Here is a 19,558-nt window from a genome sequence, read left to right as displayed (position 1 = left end):
TTCTGTATTCACTCCTTCAAGAGTGAATATTTTCACTCGATTTTGTTAGAGAGTACAATGGAGTCAATTCAGTGGTACACGAGGTATGGAAGCATATCCCCATTATGAAATGGTAGTAGGTTTTAACAAAATAAAATCACAAACATACATCATGGTGTATCATGCCTTTGTTGAGATACTTGCATATTCCATCCAAAAATCAGAAAATTACACAATGATGCATGATTATAGTCTAAACTTTTCTGTTTATTATCAAAACACATTTCATTTTTATTATTGTGACAACAAACTTCAGTGTCCATAGACAATGGAATCTGAAACAAAATTAAACATGAATAAATTAATTATGAAATGAAATATGAAATAGTGACAAAAAAAAATCACATGACCAACACATTAACACAAAGAAACCAAAGTAATATAAACACTTGCTCAATAATCTCATTCTGCCAAATTTTTCAACAGTTAGAACCGCAAGACATAGCTTTCTGATAAGCTGGCATAGCATGTACCTTTTGACATTGTTATATATAACTTAAACTCATGAACTTGATATGCAAATGGCTGTGGCTTTTAGTTGACCTTGAATATAGAGTTGATTTATTCATAATTATATCAATTATTATTCAGATTATCAAAGTCTAAAAAAAACATACACTGAACAAGGATGACATAGGAGGCTCACATATGCTGGTGTAGCAATGCCATGTCATCAATACCACTTGCTTTACAACTTCACCTGTGTAGAATATATGCATGCTCTCTTCTTTTGTTCTGCTTTAATGAGCACCCAAACATGCATTCTTTTGTGAAGCTGCTAGCTAAGGTCATCATCCTTGTTCACTATATGAGTTTTGAAAACATTCTTTTTCCTTATTCAAATCACTATGAATTCCATATCTAAATACCCAGCACAACCAATTAAGAGATGTTCAATTGTAAAAGTCTGAAAATCATCCAGAGTTCTCCTTTAATTCACTTTTTCTTTTTTTCTTTTTTTTTTTTCTTTTTTTTTTTGGGGGGGGGGGGGGGTTCACAATACATACAGTCCATTACAAACTGTGAACGCTGCTCTGCGAAGCATTTAAATCACTGTCCAAGATTGAAACTTGCTTGTGCGTGTTTCATGATACAACTGGAATGCTTTGTGGGTGGATCATGTTTGTGAATTTTGAACTCCATTGAACAAATCAAAGAAATGCAAAAATAAGAGCAGGTATGCATGTAACCATTTCTGAAACATATCCAAATACTAGGTGCAGAAATCTGAAATGTTATAAACAAATGATGTTCTTTGAAACAAACAATTTTTGAAACTGGCCTGAAGGGGGAAATCAGTCCCATGAAAGTTGGTATTTTGCTGTGAATATGATTGCACTCTCAATCTTAGCAAATAACTTGTGTAAATAGTAGTATACAATGCATAACATTCTTAGTGTCCCTTTTTGCCATCCTTGCATCAAATGTCTTTGATACAATAACTTGAGTTATTATGAGCCAGTTAAGAAATCAATGCATCTGTTGAATGTAACTCTTACTTCAGTTATAACTCTGGATTACTTTGACACTTCTCAAAAGCACACAGTACTTGACAAGTTGGTGCACTAAATTTTGTCTTTCAATCTGAATTTGTAAAGATTCAATATCAATACAAGATGTAAAATAACACTATAATTATCATTCCTAAAAAAAAAAAGAAGTCTTACGCATATTTTACAAAATCTCTGTGGTTTCACTCAAGGCACTTAATGATGTCCAAGATAAAAACTTTGGGCGTGATAATCCATGTATTGCACTATTTCATTGTTATCAATAATGAATGATTAACACAATTTTCACCCCTGAGTAGTTTGATTACATCATATGTCTTGAACAGTGGGCTATGAATTACAGTATGTGGCTAGTTTAAAGGGATGGAATAGTTTTGGTTGAGATGGGCGATTCAGGTTTTAACATTTTGCGAGATAATCAGAAACCACTTGTGAAATATTGAAGAGCACACACTTCTAAGAGGAATTCAAAAATGGATTGATGAAAATCGGTTTTCAAATGGCCAAAATATCAAAAGACAAAGTAAAACAAAGTGGTCATCTTTTATTAGCACCTCTTTGTTTTTGGATATGTCATTCATTTCAAACCCCATTTTCATCAAATAAACTTTGAACTCTTTTAGGATTGTGTGCTCTTTGATAATAAATCATTTCAAAGAGGTGTTTTATTATGTCACAAAAAGTTGGAAACATGAAGCCCCCACTTCAACCAGAACTATACCACCCCTTTAATAGAAGGTAGAAAAGGGATTGAATTAAATTTCATAACCTACTAGAACATTGTAAAGCTGATTTTGAACTAAGAGGAATCTCTTGGAACAGAATGAGGCTCTCATGAACACAAAATTATTCTGTGAATATACAAAGATGAAATACACATTCAGCACAAAAAAAAAAACAGACTCTAAACTTCATTTTAGGGACTCTAACTAGTTCATGTCATTAGCTCCATCCATTCATTGTTAAAGGAAGCTGTTATTAAGCAATGTCTACAGATGTAATAACTATTGATGAATTCAGTTACATACAAATAGCTCTTTCTTTTTAAGATCCAGCTATGTGAAATTAAAGTGCACCATTTGTGACAAAACAATTATTATCACTTCAGATGTATTTGGTGAACTTTTACAATGATGGACAAATTGATTTTTCTATTTTCTTTCTCTCACTCCCTCACACACTCATCCATACACACACAAAAAAAAAGCACACACACATACACACACTATCAGTCTACTTTGGACATGTACTCTACAACATTTCTTATTTGCTGCAGGATCTCATTTTGTGATTCCTTGGCTCGCTGCTCCGTGAAAGAGCTTGTTGGCCATGGGCATGCTATCCTGCTGGTGGAGCCCAAGTAGACACCGGGGCCCTTGTGCCCCTCCGCGGCTCGATCGTCCAAGTCACCTGACCAATCACGGTGCCATACCAAACGGAGTAGCTGAAGGTCAAGACCTCGTCAGGTCTGCACACGAAAAGTAAAAAAGGAAAGAAAAATGCCTAGGAGCTATTGAAGCATTTTTCACTGATGCAAAGTCTTACCTAGGGAGCTGGAAAATACATCCATAATCAGCACTGCACACTGCATGGCACTGGTCCGACTGTCCCTGACCAGTAAAAATCACTGTCAGACCAGTAACTTTTTCAGGAATGGACAAGATAAAAATGAATATATATATATATATATATATATATATATATATATATATATATATATAATATATATATATTTAGTATATATATATATATATATATATATATATATATATATACAATGCATACCAAAGAGAGCTTGCCAATAAGAGCTCTTTGGTATACATTGTATACAGTGCACTCCCGTTATAACGAAATGCTCGGGACCGGCCAGTTTTCTTTCGTTATAACGAAATTTCGTTATAACCCAACATTACAATATATAACGAAAACAAGGAAACCATGCATATATATCATATTCTGTTTGCTGAATCCTTAGCATACACTGGAAAGCTATGTAAAATGTGCCTTGGGATCATTGTATTACTATATTAAACGCTCCCTTCAGAAACTGTGCGTGACACAAGGAGCGAACACGTAGTGATGTGAAGCATTCGCCCATGCAGAGATGTTGTAAATGCTTGTTCCGCTACGTATTTTCGAAAGCATTCGCATTTCGTTATAACGGAGCACATTTATCTTGTTTTTCTTTGTCTGTGGCGCTCGGAAAAGACTTCGTTATAACGGAAATTTCGCTATAATCGTGTTCGTTAAAAGCGAATTTTGTACCATAGACTTTAATGGTGATAATTTCGGGACCAGTTTTATTTCGTTATAACGAAATTTCGTTATAACCGTGTTCGTTGTAACGGGAGTGCACTGTATGTATATGTGTAAGTGTGTATGTATGTATATATATATATATATATATATATATATATATATATATATATATATATATATATATTTATATATATATTAAAGACAGGTCAAACCAGCAGAAAAAAATAGGTTACTGTGCAGCCCTGCCTTTCCTTTTTTAGGTTTATCCTTGTGTCAAAGAAACAGTACTTCGAACCTGGTCAGACAAAAAACCAGCGAGAATGGAAACTGCATTCATCTCTCCTCAATAGCTTGATTGACTACAGCATACATACTTTTGATTTTAGATCAACTACAAAAACTTTAACAGCAATAACAATAATTAACAGTTACAAAGACTTTGATAATAGCAACAACAATGGTAATATGCCTAATAATAATCATAACAATGATGACTATAAAGGGTCTACTAGTATTACCAGTATACTACTTCTACTACTACTTATAATGATAATCATTAAGCACTACACTTGTATTACTAACATAAGTGAACAGCTACACTGACAGCGACAAGTAACACTGATGATGACATATTGCTGCCCATGCCCTACTGCTAGAATAGGGCTGATAATGGTGACATCCTCTAACTACACAGGTACAATTTGTAGCGCACCACTTACTTTGTGAATTCCATCTTGACTTCAAAAAGAAGAGGAAAAGTCCAGTTCCACATCACTGGAATATGCTCTTCCATATTGTGAAATTCTGTCACCACTCCCTCTGGCGATGTTTCTTTCCTCACAAGCTTTGTCGAGACACTGCAGAAAGAGATGATCACGAGATCAAAGCAAATGTATTGGTAGTTTTTTTTTCTTTTTCAAGGCCAACTGTATCCATCTTTGTTACAGTGCAGTATTCTTTTAAACTTTCCCTTCCGAAGGCTTAATCAGTTTTATGGTTGAACGATGACATCTATCAAATCTGAATGTGGAAGACAATGAAACATGAAAGTCATCGTTGATACATTTCTGACAATAAGCTGCCAATAGTTTCAATGGATAATCACCAGAATACAATAACATTTAAGATCCTCTTTCACCATGACCATTTGGCAGAAAACATGTTCGTACACCAGACTCAGTCGACAGCATCCGAAGTTTGCGTACTTTGCTCAAACACACAACCCCGCCTAACCCCTTTGTGTACAGTTCTCATTCGAGCCGGTCGCAGTTAAACCCACCCAAGGCGATCGATAAATGGCTAAATGCCACATTCCACTCGCCATCCCATTTCTCTCACATGTATCTTGCAGCGCGTGGTAATTGAAAATCAAGCGATGTTCCCAGAGTGGCACTTCAAGTTACTTCTAAAAGTTTCTGTCACTGTTTATGTGTGCAAAAGTCATGCCTAGACAAAAATGTATAGTTATTGCCACTGGCCATATGAATGATAAATATTTTAAATATTTTGCAAAAGGCATCCCCCTTTACAAAATTCCAGGATCTGCCCCTATATTGTGTGTGTGTGTGTGTGTGTATGTTAGTTTGTATTGTACTATTAACAAATCAAAGCAAAACACACAAATAGATGAGAGACAAAAAACAGCTAGAGATTAACTTTCTCTCCACACAGAAACATAACCAAATTCTAGAGATCGATCGGTGAGCTTTGCAATAGCATACCATAATACGGTCCTACTGGCTCCAACACGCTGTTGGCCCTTGGGACAAAGAATTTAACTCAGTCAAATTGAAAAAGTTAAGATTGATTTAAAATTATTGCGTGCCACAGGTTCCTCTTTTCAGTTTTATCCTCTTCAAATTATCATCAAAATTGACACAAAAGAAAAATCTTAAAGTTTGTCCTTTAACTTTAAACTGTACGTGTACGATATCAAAATATCACTGAAGTCACACACAGGAGGCTCCATAACACCCCCTGGGGTTTACAACGCTAGGGCCACGCCAGCAATACCCAGCACGTACCTTCACCCATGATTCTGGTGGGGTTATGGTCAATCATTAAGGTGGTTTATACCACCGGTGGATACTCACGCAAAGGGATGAAATCTTTGGATCGTGTCCATGCTTGAGATCGACTCGTATACCTTTTTCGGCTCCTGGTAAATGAAAATTCCAGCCTTAATTTCGAAGGTCGACTTCATGAGCATGAAGTAGACGAAAACGGCCAGAATTGCTACAAACACGAAGTTGTTCATCTTGTTAGACAGATCAGCGTTCAAAACCTCCCACCACGCATACACTCGGTCATCTCCCGTCTCGTGGCGGCAGTGTGGGAAGCGATCAACCAAGCGAAAGATCTCTCTCTGCTTCAAAGCAAGTTGCGCTCCGCTGCGTTCTACAAACTAGTCCACTTCCTGGACTGTATTCGTAGTGTGCCCGCGTGTGTACGGACGTACGTTGATGGTGTCTGCATGTACACACTGTATTACACAATTCACCCCTCCTGAATACATTTTTTTCGGGAGTACCAATTGGTGGAGTGTCGCAATCAGCGGTTGGGCGCATTGGGTGGGTGCCGAGTGTGTGGGGACTGCGGATGATAAAAATCGTCCAGTATCTGGACTATCTACAAACCCGCATGCGGGGCTCTTATGTGTGACGCCATTGATAAAAACATTCGTCAACATTTAGGAATCCCACAGAAGTTAATCATTAATGGAGTGATATTACACTCTTTATAGGCCGGGCTATAGGCTTTGAAAAAAGGCTGGCGAGTGGTTCAGAGGGTAAAGCACATGCACCGAAAGCCCGGTCAAACAACAAAGTGAATTACTGAGACCTAACAGAAAGAAACGGCGACAAATTAAATACATAGTCTGCAAAATACAACCCCCTTGCCATTCCGGCATTTTGATTTATATTTTCATCAAGGCTACACTGATTATACATTGTTCTTCAGTTCATTGTAATTCTCTCTTTTGGCCTACAATGTTGTGTCTATTTTGTGTAATAATAGTATGTTATTGTCATCATATTTTTGTTTTTTGTTGGTTGGAAATGAAGCAAATGAAATGAAATATATGTATATATATATATATATATATATATATACTGTGTATATATATATATATATATATATATATATATATATATATATATGGTGCAGTGTGTGTAGATTGAGGACTGTGCTATCATTACAATTTAGGGGAGATTGTCAGCGACGAAAAAAAAAAATGGTCACATATCCGATGTGCATGGAAAACGGGTCATTGGGGGAATGTAGGTACATGTATATCTACTTTTCCTCAAAAAAGTTGTATGTTCTCATCAACATACAAAATTTAGTGGTATAAGATGCATTTTTTGCTCTTGTCAATTCGTTGCTTGATTGAGCCCATATTAACACCTAATTTTTCAAAAAAAGGGCAATATTTGCATTTTTTCTATCTTTATGCTTTTTATCGAAATTACCCCCAAACTATCATTCATTCCACATTTCCCCCATGGCTGGAAATGGCATCATGTATGTTTATATATATATGTGTATATATATATATATATATATATATATACATACATACATACACACACACACACACACACACACTTATCTATACAATGCACATTGGTATGTACTCACATGTATATTTACATACATAAATTGTAACGACACATTGCATACTGTAATTCTGTGTTACTCTGCATGTTTTTGCAATATCAGCGACAAGTAAGGGCAAGTTCACCTTCTTACAAATGGGAATTGAGTAAATGTGGCAAATTAAGTAGAACATATCAGTGGAAATTTGAGGAAAATCGGACAATCCATCTAAAAGTTATGAATTTTTAAAGTTTCTGCGCATTCACTGTCAGATGAGAAGACTACTACAGTGTATGATGTCATATGTGTAGAATGATATAAGAAAAATATAAAGAGAATTCCACTAGATTTAATTTTTGAAAGTAGTACACATTGACTTCTCACTGACGTATGTTAAGGGGAATATCATTTTCCCAGCCTTCTGAAAAAGGCAAATTAAGTGATGTTTTATTAAGCAAGAAAAGTGAGAAAATGTTGAATATTCTTCATATTTTATCTTGTTCTACACACGTGACATAACAAGATGTAGTACATGTACCAGTAGTCCAGCGATAGCGACACTGAAACTTCACAAATTCATCAATTTAGAACGGGTTGTCCACTAATATTTTCCTCAAACTTTCACTGTGTTCTATTAATATAGCTGCATTTTCTTAATTCACATGTATATGATGGTGAACACTCTTTATATTTCTTTGATTTTGCATCATGATAGAGTGAGAAACTCAATATGAAAAGGTACTTGTCATGGTTTTTAGGTCCCCAACATAACAAGGTTCCCCTGTAGGCATACATGTGTAATTCTCTCCCAATGTATGTATGATTATGTAATGTGTATATAATATGCTTGCAACTTGTTGCCATGATAGTACGATACGCACATCCAGTATGTCTCACACCTGCTCATGTTCATGAATCTGTAAAGCATGTATAATCAAACCCTTGTCTGCAATTGGTTATGTCTAGCTCTGGACCCTTTTATCGATTGTTTGTTTGTTTTTTTCACCGACTATAAGCGTTAAGCCGAGTGATGGTGCGATCCGGGGAATTGCTGCACCCGAAAAAAAAAAAAAGACCTTTTTTTTTTTTCTTGGGATCGCGCCATCACTCAGCTAGCTTATGATTAATTGATTGGGTAAATATATACTAACGATGTTAATAACGATGCTTTGAAATTGATCAAAAATTAATAACCACGTACCTACTTACATACTTGTCTACATACATACAAGCATACTCATGATACATTTATTCATACAGGCAAAGATTATTAAGTGGATAAACAAATAAAAACCTACCAAGACATAACAAATTTATATTCTCACTTGCCCAAACAGTCATTAAGGCACGAAAGAGTCTCGCATACCCATTAATATTACCTGCCCAACAAAGAGTTTTGGCTGCCCCATGCATTCAGGTAAGCAGCAACCTGCTCACATCAAACAGTATCATTCATATCACACTCTCAACAGGCAAATACAATTAACATAAGTATAAAGTGTGCTTAAAAATCTGTATCACAGGTTTATCAACTAAATCAATGCTTGAACTTGCCACAAGGCAATTTAGTGTACTATGCTTGCATCTGTTCAATATATAGGAATCACTGCTAGGTATGTTTGCAAGGAGTAGAATCTAATTTTTGCACAAGATTTGGAGTATGCTGAAACTATTTATTCATCACTAGGTAGACAAGAAGGGAATATAAATATCTTCAGTTATCATCTCAGGTGTATATTCAAAGGTTTTCAACAATTTTCACTAACACATTTGAGTAATGAAGGTGGAAAATGTATACCTGAAGCACGACAGTTGACAATGACATGTGCAGTGTTCACTTAGAAAGAAAACAAGAGACCCGCGGGTCTAGCGCTCACCTGAGTATCGCAAGTTCACCTTTCACGCAGTCACTAATCTAAATTATTCACAGCTTTACTAAAATTTGACCAGGCATTCTCAAGTAGAACATGAAAATGTACAATAAGGGCCAAAATTTTTAAAGATTCCTTAATTTGGGGGCATTGGGGCCCCCTGGGGCCCACTGGGTGGGGCATGGTGCCCACTTTGATAAATTGAGATCCTGACCCCCTAGGGATGCTACCTGCCAAGTTTGACGAAAATCCATCATGAGGTTTTCAGGAAGAAGATGAAAATGTACAATTCAGGCCCCCATTTGGACCTTCCCACCCCCTCCCCCCTGCCCCCAAGAGGGGCACCCCTGGATCCGCTATGAACAAACTTGAAACTACAGTCATTAATGTACTCACTCATAGTATTATCTTAGCTTATCTTAGAGAAGATTTTTAAAGATTCCTTCATTGGGGGGGGGGGGGGGGGTGGGCCCCCTGGGGCCCACTGGGTGGGGCATGGTGCCCACTTTGATAAATTGAGATCCTGACCCCCTAGGGATGCTACCTGCCAAGTTTGACAAAAATCCATCATGAGGTTTTCAGGAAGAAGATGAAAATGTACAATTCAGGCCCCCATTTGGACCTTCCCAACCCCCCCCCCCCCCCTGCCCCCAAGAGGGGCACCCCTGGATCTGCCATGAACAAACTTGAAACTACAGTCATTAATGTACTCACTCATAGTATTATCTTAGCTTATCTTAGAGAAGATTTTTAAAGATTCCTTCATTTTTTTTTTTTTTGGGGGGGGGGGGGTTTGGGCCCCCCTGGGGGCCCCCTGGGTGGGGCATGGTGCCCATTTTAACAAAATGAGATCCTAACCCCCTAGGGATGCTACCTGCCAAGTTTGGTGAAAATGGGTCATGGGGTTCTCAAGAAGAAGATGAAAATGTACAATTTAGGCCCCATTAGGACCCCTCCCCACCCCCCTCCCCTGGGTCCCAAGGGGGGCACCCCTGATTCTGCCATGAACAAACTTGAAAATATAGTCATCAATGTACTAACTCATAGTATTAACTTAGCTCTATCACTTCTGGTTCTGGAGAAGAAGATTTTTACAGATTCCTTAATTTTGGGGGGTTTGGGCCCCCTTGGGGGCCCCCTGGGTGGGGCATGGTGCCCATTTTAACAAATTGAGTTCCTAACCCCCTAGGGATGCTACCTGCCAAGTCTGATGAAAATCGGTCTTGGGGTTTTCAAGAAGAAGATGAAAATGTAAAAAGTTTACGCACGACGGACGCCGGACGACGCACGACGCACAACGCACGACGGACGCCGGACGAAGGCGATCGCAATAGCTCACTTGAGCCTTTGGCTCAGGTGAGCTAAAAATTCAACTTCACCAACTGTTGAAAATTAAACAACAAAATCAACCTGTACGTGCACAAGTGGAGATATGGTAATACGCCTGTTCATTGTGACGTTCCCATCTGATTGCAATGGTTGCAATAAAAAAACATAATTTCATAGGAAAATTGATGGGAAGTCATAATAACCGAGTCAATTTCACCTCTCATATCAATTATAATTTTCTCCTTGTATTACATTAATCCTATTTCTAGTTTTCAAAAACTGCCTGTATTACAAATAAAAATAAAAGCATTGCTTGACAAACGGTACAATGTTTCTCTTGAAATGTTTAGCAGCAGAAGAAGGTAGCTCTAAGAACAAGGTTTTGGTAAATGTTCCATGACTGAGCATAATCCTTAGAAGATGACTTCAAACAGCCAGAGTGGGGCAGAAGATGACTTCAAACAGCCAGAGTAGGGCACAAGATGCTATCCTCATGAGGTGTCTGAACTAGCAGCTGTAAAAAATCGTCAAATTTTTACAACTTGCCTGTCTTAACCACACAGCAACTAATGACAAATGAGAAAATCATGAGTAATGTCGATACTGCTCACAAGTATCATATGCTGCTCTCCTGAACCAGTTTTGAAGTTGATGACAAAATTCTTTGTCTTGGAAGTACATTCTTTGTGCAAATATCTGGTGGTTAAAGAGCTGCACTATCTACATTTTATACTACTGCATTCCAAGAGCTCCTGATTTACTTGATGTTATATGATAACCACGATCTTGTCGTGGAAATCGATAACCACGATCTTGTTGTTGAAATATGTTTTCCAAATTCTGATATGAAAGTGTAGTGTAATGCTGAATGTCTACTTTGTTGGAAAATTTCTTCCACAGTTTGGGCACGGCACAAGTGTTCATGCCTAACAAGGGACAATGTATGAGAAATACTGTTGTTCCAGAAGAGCGAGTGCAAATATGTCAGTAAAGGGACATCCCCAAACATGTGACACATTAACATGTGACACATCAACAGCAACAGTTTCAACTTGAAGTCCTGTCGTAGACCTTGTTGCACAAGGCTTCCCCCTGTGAATCAAGTATTTCTGGAATGTTCCACATCTCGACCAATTTTCGTCCCGCACTTCAGGTCATGTTCCCGCAAGGCTCTCCACGTCCCAGGCCTCTTCGAACCCCGAGCAAACTTTGGCACATGTGAGGGCAGCAGACAGGGGGTACTGGCTCACTGCCACTTCTCCTTCCGTGTAGTCCACATTGACCTACAGGATGTAGAGCAATAAGCAACCCATGAACACATCTGTGGCATGTTTCAATCTTCACATACAAACATTACACTACAAGTGGAGAATGGCAGTAATTTGGGGTATACAGTTTAATTAAAAGAGATATGAATGTTCATAAAAAATAAACAGTGAACAGCAAAGGGAATTTCAGAGCACTCGACCAACAATTTGAAAATTACATTCATGCTGTCACTGCATATTACAAAGCTCATCAATTTTTGTCCAACAAAATTCATACAAGATTCTTTGATCATTAATGTTAAAATCTACACATGGAAATCGCGTCATATGCTGGTGTCCAACTAGACAGGAAAGGAATCTAATACAAGGTGTTTAGAGAGTAAAATACATATTCAATAGATAGGAAAGGCAACCAACACAAGGTGTACTCCGAGTGCAACACAAATTCAATACACAGGACAAGCAAACTGATATAAGGAGTTTCAGAAAAATGTAATAAAATTCCCCGAGCACAGACCTTCCCATGAGCCATTGCACCGATCACTATGACGATGGGGTCCTCCTCCTCTGTGGCCAGCTCTCTGGGATGAAGACACTTGTCGGCACTGAAGGAGGTGAGAAGCTTGCGGCAGCCAACTGGGAGGTGATCACTGATTGGGTTCTTGATGACCTTGAGGAGTTTCTGGGGTCCATCGGCTGCATGGATGCTCAGCTTGTGAAGGAGTTGCACTGCATAAGATGGGGGTGGGAGTGATGAATGAGTCAATACAGAACTCCTCCAAGATTTCAAGTTTTCATGTTTTATTTGCATAATTCAGCCCAATATCACACAGACAGAGATCTTTTTTTTTTTTTTTTTACTGAAATAGGTAACAAATATATCGTTTTAGTCACACTTTCTAGAATTTCTGCCTTATGAAAACATTTGACTTGATTTATAAATCTCTCGATAATCATAACAAACATAACTTTATCTTACCAAAAAATTCATAAGCTGCACTGAATTCTAGAGTCTTTGAACCATGATATAACAAATTCCAATATGATAAAGTGATGTATATTTAAACCATGATATAAACAAATTCCAATATGATAAAGTGATGTATATTTAAACCATGATATAAACAAATTCCAATATGATAAAGTGATATATTTTGTAAACTATGATATAACAAAATGCTCATATGAAAAATGTGTCATAAGGAGAGTCCACTGTATAATAAAATGCTTCCTAAGCAAAATACATAGGTTTAGGGTGCTTGCAGGCTTAGGTAACTTCTAGGAATGGATTAAACTAAGTGAAAATTTTACCCACCCATAAGACCACAGAAACGGTCAAACGTCCGTGGAATCCTGGTCTGGGGGCTGATCTGGATGAGAACGTTGCGCTGGGTGTGGACAAAGACCTGGAGTAGCCCCGCCCTGTTTAGGGGGCTGTCAAACAACATCAGCAGGCACTGGAGGAGAAGAGACAGGACTTCTTCTTGATTAAAGTGGTAGAACTTGTGGGCAGATCCTACTTAATGATTTACAATGCATATGTCGTCATACATACCATCAGAAAGCACTGTCTGCCAGATTTAGTGTAGGATTGAGTTGTGTGATTTGGGGGGGGGGGGGTGTGAGGTGGAGGAGGATCTAAATACATTTTTGCTTTTAACTACAATATCTAAATTCCATTGAACTGATGATGTGTTTTTGTTTAATCTCTGAAACTGTGTCCTTTCTAAAGCCCTAAAAATCTAAAATCATTTATTATCAAGGTTGATTTTGGCCAATTAAATTGCAACATGGTTTTGAAAAGAGACATTATGTCCTTTTAAGGAGTCTTTTTTGTTTTCTGTATGTGTATAAGGCATCCTTAGGGGAAATATAGTAATATGTTTTCTATTTTTTGGAGCTTTTCTTCAAGCTTTTTCTTATTGAGTATATGAATGACACTTTGTGGATGAAGGAATCTTCAAGAGGAAGGAAACATGAAATTTGATAAAATTTGGGAAGCTATAAAATTGTGAACTGAGTAACCTTAATTTTTCATAACAGTCAAAATGAATATATGCAAATAACGAGTTTGTCATCACCTCACAGTTTGCCACATAACTTGAACATAAAATCTTGGTATTTCCAGCTATATCATTCAAATGCAATTATGTCCAAGTCCAACATCCTAATACGTATCCAATTTTGATCAAATTTTCTCTAATGTGAATACATTTTTTTCTTTCCAGACTAACTTTTAACTAGTTCAGAATTCGCCATTAAAGTTAACAAGACACATTGGAGTGATGGCTCCCTTTTGCAAGCGCTCAACTCCTCTGAAGAGGGACAGTGTGTACATGGTTTGCAGACAAAATGCAACACACTCATATGATATTTGCACTGGGACAAATTCTCTCATGGAGAAGATTTATAGATCTTGTGTTTCAAGGAATCAGCATTGTTCCACACTTTTCTGAAACCATCTGGATGGAAAATGTCTGCTTTTCTTGATTCTTGACGAAAATATCTCCTTAAAACACCATCAAGTGCTGTCCATGAGAGGCTTCCGCTACTTCTATAAGGTCTTGTCCTGATGACCCAAAGGCACATAAGGTTTTGATTTCTTCCTACGATGCCATATGAGCCTAAGAATTTATGTAAATTACATTGTTCTGTGTGCCATATGCACTACCAAGACCAAAAACAAAGGAATAATCAAATTAATGACTGAACAGATAAATGAATAAATATGTCAATAAAGGATCAACAGAAGTAAATATACGGCACCAGAGTTTACTTTTAAAAATCATTCTTCCCTTTTGTCCACACATTTTTAAAAACACAAAGATGGGCAACTGTATACAGTAAGAAGGGAGTCTTTATTGCAAAGAAATACTGATAAAGAGAGAGAGAGAGGGAGAGAGCACATAATTTAAAGAATTATAAAGTTTCTGTCTTTAAATCAGAGGTTGTAAAGACAGTGCACATCATACCTGATGCACGATGTCTGGCCTACAGTCTGAAGGCTCTCGCTTGTGCTTCTTCATCAGATGTTTGTGATGGTCACAATTCAGCAACTCATATCCCTTGGATGTCTGCAAAACAATGGAAACTGACTGTGTATCACTGTCTTTTCAAAGACAATTTTGTCCAATGATCATTGACAAATAATAAGAGAATGACAGGGATTTTAAAATTACACATAAAAAAAGCAAATTTAACAGTAACTGAATTGCTTGCTTTGACCACAGATCAATCTGTACAGTGTATTTTATAATCGGGGATACATACAATGTATGTTCCACAGAGAATACATCTGGCTTCTAGGAATCCCTTAAGGAGCAGGACCGTTAAAGTAAAACAATGCTATCAAACTCCTCTGCTCTGGACAGACAGACTTTTCTGTCGGCTACTACTAGATCTACCAGCTACTAATACTGTCATGGTCGAGTGCTATCTAACAGTTATATCTATCGGTATCTACTATCCTAGCCTGTGCTGTGCTGTGCCAACAATGCATAACTTAGTTTAAACTCACTAATATACTCACTGGATTCATTTTGACGTGTTTTTTTTTTTTTGTCTCCACATATTTATCAAATCTGTTTGCAATGGTTTAGAAGGAATGCAATAAAAGTCAACGTGCACTTGCATGGAACAGTTCCTCCCATGGAAAAGTGGCACCAGCTCTAAACTATCGAGTCTACCATGAATCTACTTTGACCGAAAGATCGGTCTGTATCTGTCCGTCGGGGAATGTTCCGCGGAGACTGCGTCTGGCTTCACGGATCCCCTCCTGGATTATTCATTAATCTGGTGAGTGTAGTCTATTCTTGAATAGTTGATACAACTATACAAGCTTAAATTTGCCGACCTAGGGCCGTGAATTAGACGCAATCGAGAAGGGTGAGGTACCTCACCCAATTTTCCATAGTATAGAGACAGTGGTTAAGAATATCCACACAGCAATGGGTAAGTTTACTGGTACCTTCCGTCTGTCTACGGAGGACAGCGTCAATGGCAAAATATAAAAGAGTCCTCCGGACAGACGGATCTTTCTGTCTAGAATCTACTCTGCTCTCGCTCTGACCGACCTCTGCTGCTGACACAACAAAATAGAAAAACCTTACACGAACACAGATATGCGGGACAACGTTAACGTTTTATTGTTCTGAACTTCTGAAAACCAAAATATGTCAAAGACTTAATGAATGAAAACAGAAATACAGTAAGCTTGCTTGAGAAATACCTTGATGGTTTCAAGTGACGCATTTTCCAAAACAACAATAAGCCTCTTCCTTTGATTTTTGTCGTGCAGAGTTTTGATGACTCTCTGCTTTTTGCGCTGCCCTTCATCGTCGTCCACATGCTTTCTACTTGCCATGTTGTTTCGTATTGCTGGTAGCCACACGTACACGTACGTTTACACGTACACGTACGTACTCAGCTCAGTACGTCGCGACGATCGACAGCACGTGCATGTGGCCTAATTGCAGGCACAAACCCTTGTTGGTCGTAGGAGTCTGCATGCGCCAAGACTAATACACGCACCACTACACTGCAGCCTCTCCATATTATCCCAGGAGAAGCTACAACACAGGGCCTATGGAACAGTGCGGGAGTGGTGCATGTAGTAGTCTTGGCACAGACTCCTTTACGACCAACAAGGGTTTGTGCCTGCAAACTACATGTGGCCTGCCCACATAACTCTACACACAGAGTAGAGCTCTGTGTGGGCCTGCCTCGCCTTAGCCTTTTGTCAAGGCCCTCTCGCTGTATGGTGAAGAGAGCCCGGCTGAGTGGGGTTCGCGCTGGCGCGCTCGGCTGGGCTCGCTTCGCTCGCCCATTACAGCGAGAGGGCCTTGACAAAAGGCTAGCCTCGCCTCGGCTAGCTCCATGTACACACACAGCTGAGTATAGTACACAAAGAGAGGTCTCGAAGGTACGACACTACAGACAGGTGTATCTCTTCCCTGGGGTTTACAGTACGACCATGGCATAGAGCTGTAGAGCTCTATGAGTACGACCAGGGAGGTGACCCACCTCCCTGGTACGACACACCTCCCTGCTCCCTTGAAGGAACAGACAGGGGCACCGCCCCCATGTCTACCAGCATGACCAGAACTAAGTAAACGATCTGTATAATTATGCATATCAAGGTCTACGTCACCCGTCCCTTCCCTTTACGGTCGTAAGAACTTCAGGGCCGGGATGTTGTGCTTTTATCTATTTTCTTGTTCTGCTGATTTACTGCTGCTGAAATATAGAAAGTGTTGAGTGTGCGTGCGTGTGGGGGAGGGGGAGGGCTCACCGCCCTACATTTTGTTTTATCATGTTATGTTAGAATAATGCGTACGAAATACTTTTATTGAGAGTTTCTGAATAAAACTATGAGAAAAGTTGACTCCAAAATAGTTCTATTCAATGATAGTGAAGAGCGCAGCCCCGAAGTGAATAGTACTTTTGGAGGCACCGAGGCCCAAAACTCGAAATTAGGGAGAGTATATTTGTTTTATATTTTTGATTTAAAAAAAAAAAATTAAAATTTAAAAAATGATGTTATCAATGACAATGTTAATACGTTTCCCATGCACAGTGACTGTACGAAGCTGTCAGGTGCGTGATGTCACAGTTGTTTTTGGCAATACGATGCAGCGCGCGATGTCAGAATTGCTTTGTGATGTCATTTTGGGGGCTAATAGTGGCGATACAATGCAGCGCGCGATGTCGGAATTGCTTTGTGATGTCACAGTTGCTTTATGACATCATTTCACAATTTCATTGGCCTACTGTTTAGAAAATGTCGTCATAAAAGTGACGTTATTTTGCAAATACAACTGTACTCCGCCATGCCAGTGTCAAACATGACAACATTCTGAAATAGCTGAAAATACACGTGAAGCTGACTGCAGTACCATAGAGGCCCATAGTTTTAGGCAGAAACTCAAAGCTAGGCAGAGTGATTTGTTTCATATTTTGGATAAAAATAAAAAAGAAATAGGAAAACTGAGGCAAGAAGTCATGTGGTTGGTGTGATGCTGTGGAAGGGGGGGGGGATAGGGCGTAATACAGCGCGCCATGATGACAGCGATAAAATTACAAACAGTAAACTATTTCAGAAAATGTCGTCAGAAACAGTTACGGCATTTTCCAAATCTTGTGCCAAGGTTTGTTACACATGCCAATTTTTTGAAGTAATTGAAATGATAACACATGATGCAATCACTCTTTCAACCAATCAGTAAAGATTTTTTTTTTTTAATCCAAAATATGATATCTCAACTTGATGGTCATGCATCGACAACGCAAGATTAAACAGCTGAAGACAAATAATGCAATAGACTCAAATATGATATGTACGACAGGTGGGAATCCCATCTCCCTGATTTTACTTTTCTGTTGTTTGTTTTACATGGTTTCCATTTGTCTGTTTGGTTCTTGGTTTGAGAGTCACATTCGAGGAAGAAATAACGCCTTCAAATAATCGAGGTAACATGTCTGGTCTGGACCAGTGGAATGACAAAAAGATCGATACACGACGGTGAACACGAATCGTGCTCCTTTCGCACTCCTTTTTCTGTTAATTTTGTTTAAAACCACTCATATCGATTGGAAAAAGAAAATGATCTCAGTTTTGGAAACCAAACCAATACACACACTCAGCGGCCCCACCACATTCAGCTGTGAGTGTAGACACTTGGTTATTTGTTGTGGATAAATAAGTACCGCTTCAACGCAGAGGTGAACCGCTCGCTACCAATGGTATTTCGGTCTTGTCCGTCTTGACAATAGCGGGCGGCGGGACAAACCACTTCGACCGAAACGTGACTCTTGTGTAACCAAAGATAGCGCACGGGCGGACACGTGCTCTGAAGAAAACATGACATATAGGAACCTTTCTCGAAGAAGAGGTAAAATATGTCAAACTCAGTGATTTCAAATTCATAATAGTATACATTTTTAGTGTCAACAAAGTTTCAGAAAAACGGCCTGGACATTGACAATGAACGAGATTAAACGGCTCATGTTTTGTAGGGTCGATGCACCATCTCTGATCAGGATTTTGTTGTTGGTATCGATCATAGCTATCGTCGATCATTGAAAATGTGAAATAGCCGAGGAAAATAAGATACTGTGATCGACTGCTATGGTGGTATTATACTGACAATGTAAATAACATTATCAGTATGCAAATTCCAGGTGCAGTAAATGATATGAGGGATGGAATTTCCAGTGATTATTATTTTGTTTTTGGTTTTGGTTTTAGTTTCGTTTTGATGTATCAACTACAGTTGAAACTGGGATAGGACTCTCTATTTGGAAGTTCGACCTTGCAGTAAAATTATCTTCATTCTTTATGCCAATAAATATTATATGATTTTATCCCACAAGATGTAACTTTTGTGTACCAGTCAATAAGGGGGGGGGGGGTCATGGTGAGGAACATCGCAACAACATATATTATTTCAATTTTACAAAACAGGTAAAAGGGGACGGAAATTATGTGGCTGATAATAATATACAGGGCGACACTGTTAAATAGACTGCTTGCTGGTGTCGACATCACAAAGGCTATTATTATAGGGCCTACTTCATTCTCATTTGTATGATGCACAAAATCGGTTTTTAATTGTGTGTTTTTTTTAACTGTACGGTAGCTACAGATTCAGGGACGCAGACTGTAAACATGAGTCCTGCACAC

At 38.5% G+C, this 19,558-nt stretch overlaps 1 protein-coding gene and 1 pseudogene across 1 annotated transcript; both read right to left on the bottom strand.

Moving 5' to 3' along the window:
- Positions 1-2,562: 2,562 nt before the first annotated feature.
- On the bottom strand, positions 2,563-6,087 carry LOC140226886 (uncharacterized; annotated as a pseudogene).
- Positions 6,088-9,770: 3,683 nt separating this feature from the next.
- Positions 9,771-16,241, bottom strand: LOC140226885 (ribosomal RNA small subunit methyltransferase NEP1-like). The gene is made up of 5 exons (XM_072307314.1): positions 16,106-16,241; positions 14,850-14,951; positions 13,193-13,334; positions 12,395-12,606; positions 9,771-11,892 (listed from the first exon to the last, which is right to left on the bottom strand). The coding sequence occupies exons 1-5, from the start codon at positions 16,238-16,240 to the stop codon at positions 11,764-11,766; spliced, it is 720 nt and encodes a 239-aa protein (XP_072163415.1). The 5' UTR covers position 16,241; the 3' UTR covers positions 9,771-11,763.
- Between the last annotated feature and the right edge of the window lie 3,317 nt (positions 16,242-19,558).

Source organism: Diadema setosum, chromosome 4 (assembly GCF_964275005.1).
Source record: "Diadema setosum chromosome 4, eeDiaSeto1, whole genome shotgun sequence".
NCBI lineage: Eukaryota > Metazoa > Echinodermata > Echinoidea > Diadematoida > Diadematidae > Diadema > Diadema setosum.
Note: the sequence above shows the minus strand (reverse complement) of the source record. Positions and strands in the feature narration are given on the sequence as shown.